At 39.1% G+C, this 7,005-nt stretch overlaps 1 protein-coding gene across 1 annotated transcript; it reads right to left on the reverse strand.

Moving 5' to 3' along the window:
• Positions 1–3,471: 3,471 nt before the first annotated feature.
• LOC130975232 (uncharacterized) lies at positions 3,472–4,341 on the reverse strand. Its single transcript, XM_057900051.1, has one exon. It carries the CDS (start codon positions 4,339–4,341, stop codon positions 3,472–3,474), a length of 870 nt encoding a protein of 289 aa, XP_057756034.1.
• Between the last annotated feature and the right edge of the window lie 2,664 nt (positions 4,342–7,005).

The raw sequence follows: 7,005 nt of genomic DNA on the forward strand, positions 1-7,005 counted from the left end.
CTCAAGCCCTTAGGTAACTGGTTAGTGTGCAAAATTTTCTTGTAGGCTTTTGAACTTACTTTGGTGTGTGAACACCAAACTTAGTCCCTTGCCATGTTTCTCATGCGTCAAAGTAACCATATGTAAAATCCTTCTATCTTTGCCAAAGACTAAAAACTAGAAAAACATACACTGGTTAAGTAGCTTCGCTGATTGCTTGGAGTTAGCAACTCCTTATGCAGAAAGTGAGAATGTGCTTTTAAATGAGATTTTTGGTGGAACACCAAACTTAGAACCCTTCATTCTTCTTTGAATTGTTTTGGTGTGCAACACCAAACTTAGCTCCTCGCAATACAGGTGAATCTACTTAACCTTTTTATTGAACTAGCTATGCAAAGAGAACTACCTCAGGTTGGGTTGCCTCCCAACAAGCGCTTCTTTATTGTCATTAGCTTGACATCCCTCATTCTTGCTTAGCTTAGGTTCTGAATCTCCTTTTTCTTGTCCCATTGACCTCCTAAGTAAGGCTTTGCCCTATGATCGTTTGCTGTGAAATGACTTTTTGTTGCTTCATCTAGCAATTCAATGCTTCCATAAGGAAGAACCTTTGTCACCAAGTAGGGACCAATCCATTTGGATTTGAGCTTGCCAAGGAAAACCTTGAGCCTGGAGTTATATAGGAGTACTTGCTGTCCTGGTTTGAACTCCTTCCTTAAGATCTTCTTGTCATGCCACCTCTTAGCTTTTTCCTTGTATATCTTAGCATTTTCATAGGCTTCCAGCCTAAACTCATCTAACTCATTTAGTTGTAGTAACATCTTCTCTCCTGCTGCCTAAGAATCAAGGTTGAGAAGTTTAGTGGCCCAAAAGGCTTTATGTTCAAGTTCTACAGGGAGGTGACAAGCTTTGCCATATAATAGCTGAAAAGAGGACCTTCCAATAGGGGTTTTGAATGTTGTCCTGTATGCCCAGAGTGCATCTTCTAGCTTTCTTGCCCAATCCTTTCTGGTGGCTCCCACAGTCTTTTCCAAGATCCTCTTCAGCTCCCTATTTGCAAGCTCTGCCTGGCCATTAGTCTGAGGGTGATAGGGAATGGCTACTTTGTGTATTACCCCATACTTGTGAAGTAGCTTCTCCATTTGTTTGTTGCAAAAATGACCACCACCATCACTAATAAGACCTTTAGGTACTCCATATCTAGTAAAAATATGTTTCTTAAGGAATTGCAAGACTACTTGTGCATCACATGTGGTTATGGCTATGGCTTCCACCCATTTTAAGACATACTCCACTGCTACCAAAATGTACTTGAAAGAATAAGAGGGAGGGAACGGGCCTATGAAATCAATGCCCCACAGGTCAAATAGCTCCACTTCTAGGATGTAGTTCTGAGGCATCTCATTCTTTATTGTCAATCCTCCAGCTCTTTGGCATTCATTACATTGATGAACAAACTCTCTGGCATCCTTGAAGATGGTTGGCCAATAAAATTCACTTTGAAGTATCTTGGCTGCTGTTCTTTCTGGTCCAAAATGTCCACCATAAGCTGAACCATGACAGTACCACAATATGCTTCTCATCTCACCTTCGGGGACACATTTCCTTATCATTCCATCTGAACATCTTCTGAATAAGAATGGTTCATCCCATAGGAATTTCTTTGCTTCATTAAGTAACTTTTTCATTTGTTGCTTGGAAAATTTTTGAGGTATCTTCCTTCCCACTTTGAAGTTTGCTATGTCAGCAAACCAAGGTGCTTGCTGAACTTGAAAAGTGTGCTCATCAGGGAAATTCTCATTCACTTGTTGTGGTCTATCCTGATTGGCTTCTTGTGGCACTCTTGATAAATGATCTGCTACTTGATTCTCACTCCCCTTCCTATCTCTTACTTCAATGTCGAATTCTTGTAGCAACAGCACCCACCTAATAAGCCTTGGCTTTGAATCCTGTTTGGACATTAGATACTTAAGAGCAACATGGTCAGTATACACTATAACCTTTGAACCAATCAAGTATTGTCTAAACTTATCAAATGCATATACAATTGCCAAAAGCTCTTTCTCAGTGGTGGTATAATTTTTCTGTGTTTCATTTAACACTTTGCTAGCATAATATATGACATGGTGCAGCTTGTCTTTCTTCTGCCCCAACACAGCACCAATAGCAAGGTCACTTGCATCACACATAGGTTCAAAAGGTAGTTTCCAATCAGGGGGTGTGATAATTGGTATTGTAATGAGTTTTCTCTTTAAATTTTTAAAGGCATGTTTGCAGTTGTCATCAAAGATGAAAGGGCTATCAACCATTAGCAAATTGCTCAATGATTTTGCTATTTTTGAAAAATCTTTTGATGAACCTCCTGTAAAAGCCAGCATGCCCAAGAAAGCTCCTTACTGCTTTCACATTAACAGGTACAGGAAGTTTTTCAATAATTTCTATTTTAGCTTTATCAACTTCTATACCTTTGCATGACACTTTATGCCTAAGAACTATCCCTTCAGGAACCATAAAATGGCATTTCTCCCAATTCAATACCAGGTTAGTTTCTTGGTATCTTTTCAAAATAAGAGTTAAATGATGCAAACAAGTGTTAAATGAATTACCAAAGACAGAAAAATCATCCATGAAGACTTCTAAAAATTTTTCCACGATATCAGAAAAAATGGAAAGCATACACCTTTGAAAGGTGGCTGGGGCATTGCATAGCCCAAAGGGCATCCTCCTGTAGGCGAAAACTCCAAATGGACATGTGAAGAAAGTCTTTTCTTGATCCTTAGAATCCACCACTATTTGATTGTACCCAGAATACCCATCCAAAAAGCAATAATAGGCATGGCCGGCCAATCTTTCCAGCATCTGATCAATGAATGGGAGAGAAAAGTGATATTTCCTTGTAGCATCATTTAATCTTCTATAATCTATGCACATCCTCCATCCAGTCACTGTCCTAGTGGGGATCAACTCATTCTTTTCATTGGTGATGACTGTCATTCCTTCTTTTTTTGGTACAACTTGAACCGAGCTCACCCATGAGCTGTCAGAGATTGGAAAGATTATCCCAGCACTCCTTAGCTTCATGACTTCTTTTTGAACTACCTCCTTCATGGCTGGGTTGAGCCTTCTTTGGGGTTAAGCTACAGGCTTTGATTCTTCTTCCAACAGAATCTTATGCATACAAATGGCTGGGCTAATGCCTTTGATATCTTCAATTGTCCAACCCAAGGCTGTTTTGTGAGCTTTCAACACTTCAATCAACCTTGTTTCTTCTTCTATATTCAAGGAGGAGTTAATGATTACTGGCAGGGCCTCTTCTTCTCCAAAGAACACGTATTTGAGGTGAGGGAGAAGGGGCTTCAACTCCTGTTTTGGCTTCTCTTTCTCCTTATCTTCAATGGAGATTTCTACCACTTCCTCTTCTTGTTCCTCCTGACAGGTGGCTTCTAGCATTTCCTCTACCAGACTTTCTATCATATCCACCTTCATGTAGTTCTCTTACTCAGGGGGATGTTGCATTGATTTAAAGACATTAATGACCATTTGCTCATTGTGCTCCCTGAAGATCATCTCTTCCTTCTCTACATCAATAATGGCTCTGGCTGTGGCTAGAAATGGCCTTTCCAAGATAATTGAATTATATCCTTCCTCTTTTATATCCAAAATTACAAAGTCTGCAAGGAAAATAAACTCTCCAACCTTCACTAATAGATTTTCTACAATGCCATTGGGTGTCTTAATTGATCTGTCGGCCATCACCAAAGACGTCCTGGTAGGTTTGAATTCTTCTATGGCAAGCTTTCTCATTATTGATAATGGCATCAGATTAATACTAGCACCAAGGTCACAGAGAGCTTTGTCTAAGGTCATCTTGCCTATGGTACATGAAACTACAAAACTCCCTGGATCTTTGAGTTTTGGTGGAATATCCCTTTGAATTACAGCATTGCATTCTTCAGTGAGAAGCACTGTTTCCTTCTCATGCCAACTTCTCTTCTTGTTGATAAGCTCCTTCAAGAACTTTGCATATAGTGGCATCTGCTCTAATGCTTTAGCCAGGGGGAGGATAATCTCCAACTTCTTGAAGATCTCAAGGAATTTGGGGAAGTGTTGATCCTTGGTCTCCTTGTTGAACCTTTGAAGGTATGGCAGGGGAGGTGTGAAAGCTTTCACTCCTTGCTTTTGTCCTTGAGATGGTTCCTTCATTACTTGCTTCCCTTTCCTTGACTCTTGTGGCTGCTCATCTTTCTCTTTAGGCTTCTCTGGATCCTCCTTGTTGGCTACATCTTCATCTTTGATACTGGCATCATCTTCCTCAATTGGTCTTTTGTCATTTTCCACAGGCTTTTTTGATGGTTTCTTTGTCATTCACCAAGATCCTTCCACTCCTTAATTGAATAGCTTTACATTCCTCTTTAGGATTTGGAATGGTGTCATTTGGGAGTGAACTTGTTGGCTTTTCAATCACAACTTGCTTGGACAGTTGTTTAATTTGCCTTTCTAAGTTTCTCATTGAGGCTTCATGATTCTTGCTTGTCATCTCCTGATACTTCATCATCTTTTCCATCAGCATCTCCAGGTTGGAGATTCTTTGAGTGTCTTGTGGTATTTGTGGTTGGTTATGGGATGTTGAGGGTGATTGATAATTATTGTGGTTGGTGGCTTGGTTATTGGATGGATAATGATTGGAATTGGGGTAGTTATTTTAGGGTTTTCTATATGTATTTTGGTTATTATTTTGCTGGTTGTGGTTCTGGTTGTTTCTTGAATTATTTTGGTTTGAATTTCTTTGCCATGGCTGCTGGTTTTAATTTTGGCTATCTTTCCATCTGAGATTTGGGTGGTTCTTCCAGGAGGGGTTGTAGGTGTCACCATAAACTTCATTTGATCCAGAATTTTGGTTGTGCACATATTGAACTTGTTCCTACTGTTGATCCTCTTGGTTTTCTTCAGTTGATCCCCATCCAGTTGATAGTTGGCTTGTGACATTCACCGATGCAACTTGCAGGCTGTCAATCTTCTTAGCCATTTGTCCAAATTGTTACTAAATTTGCTGCTGCATCATCTTGTTTTGAGCTAGGATAGAATCCACTCCTTCCAACTCTAGCACTCCTTTCCTTTGTGATGGTTGGCGATGTCTCTGATGAGCAAAGAAATATTGATTGTTTGCCACCATATCAATAAGGTTTAGGGCCTCCTCTGCAGTCTTCATCAATTGTAGGGAGTCTCCTGCTAAGTGATCTAGTGCTTCTTGAGCTTTCAGAGTTAGTCCTTCATAGAAGTTTTGAAGTTTATCCCATTCATTGAACATGTATGGTGGACATTTTCTGATCAAAGTCTTGTATCTCTCCCAAACCTCATAGAATGACTCTCCATCCATCTGAGTGAATGTTTGGACCTCTGTTGTGAGTCTAATGATTCTTTGAGGAGGGTAGAACTTGGTTAAGAACTTGTTCAGTAGATCTTCCCAAGTGCTGATGCTGTCTCTTAGAAATGACTCCAACCATTTAGTAGCTTTGTCTCTCAAGGAAAATGGGAATAATAACAGCTTGTATATGTCAGGATGCACACCATTGGTTTTGACAGTATCACAAATCCTTAGAAAAATGTGGATAAGTGTTGATTTGGATCTTCAAGTGGCCCTCCTCCATAGGAACAATTATTTTGCACGAGAGTGATGAGCTGTGGCTTCAATTCAAAGTTGTTTGCATTGACATTGGGAGTAAGAATGCTGCTCCCACAATGTCTTGGGTTAGCAAATGTGTAGGAAGCCAAGACTTTCCTCTGTGGTTGACCATTGTTGTTGGCCTCTCCCATTGGTGGATTAGGTGGGTTATCTTCCATCTCTTGATCCTCTTCCTCAGAATTGTCTTCACCAACAACACTTTTTCCTCTTGCCTCTCTTCTTAAGTTCTTTTGTCTTGTTCACAAAAGGTATAGGCCTCTCTTCTTGCCTCTGTCATACAACCAAGACAACAAGAAATACACACAAAGCCAGAAAATCAGTAACAATGCACTCTATTCCTTGAGTGAGGTTATGGTTAGCTTGAGCAAATATTCAAACAGTTAGCGGGTTAGAGAGAAGAAAATTAAAGAAAAATAAAGAAAAAGTGCTTAATCTAGACCATCACCTTACTTAATCATTGTCAATCTAATCAATCCCCAGCAATGGCACCAAAAACTTGATGTGTGGAAAATGATCCAACACAAAACTCACCGGCAAGTATACCGGGTCGCATCAAGTAATAATAACTCACATGAGTGAGGTCGATCCCACAGGGATTGAAGGATTGAGCAATTTTAGTTTAGTGGTTGATTTAGTCAATCAAACAAGAGTTGATTTGAGTGATTTGTAATTGACAGAAGCTAAATTGCATGAATTGTAAAAGGAGAGGGGAGAATTGTAGTAAATTAAAGAGAACAGAAAGTAAAAGTGCTTAATCTTAAAGAACAAGTAAAGTAAATAACAGAAACTTTGAGTGCAAGAAATATAAATAGTTTGAATGATAAAGGGATCAGGGAGTTGGGATTTGCAGAAATTTAACAAAAGAAAGTAAATTGCAACAAACAGAAGAGTAGATGATGACTTGAATTGAAATAGATCTCAAACAGAAAAGTAAATTAGCTTGAAGAAGTGTTCAGCAGATGAACTAAAAGGAATATGCAAGATCTCAGGGGTCAAGAGACTATAAAACCAAGTCTAGATCTCACTGGCTTCCTTGATCCAACTCAATGAACAATTGCAAATAAATTAAAAATCAAAACAGTAAAGAAACTTGAATTCAAATCACCAAATCTTGAATTATGCAGAGAAAGGAACAAAGAGATCTCAAGGTGAGATTGAGACAGAATTTTCTCAATTCTCAACACCCAAGATTCGAAGCAAAACAGTGAAGAGTGTAGAACAAAGAAAAAGAAAATCAATTCCCAATCCCAATTTCCCAATTCAGAATGAAAACTCAAATGAGCTCCAAGTAAAACTAAAAAATTGACAGAAGCATCCCCCTAAAATCAAACTAACTTCTATTTATA

Source organism: Arachis stenosperma, chromosome 4 (genome assembly GCF_014773155.1).
Source record: "Arachis stenosperma cultivar V10309 chromosome 4, arast.V10309.gnm1.PFL2, whole genome shotgun sequence".
In the NCBI taxonomy this organism is placed as follows: Eukaryota; Viridiplantae; Streptophyta; class Magnoliopsida; order Fabales; family Fabaceae; genus Arachis; species Arachis stenosperma.

Coding starts and splice junctions, on each gene's coding strand:
- LOC130975232 (XM_057900051.1), bottom strand. CDS start 4,341: ATGACAAAGAAACCATCAAAAAAGCCTGTGGAAAATGACAAAAGACCA.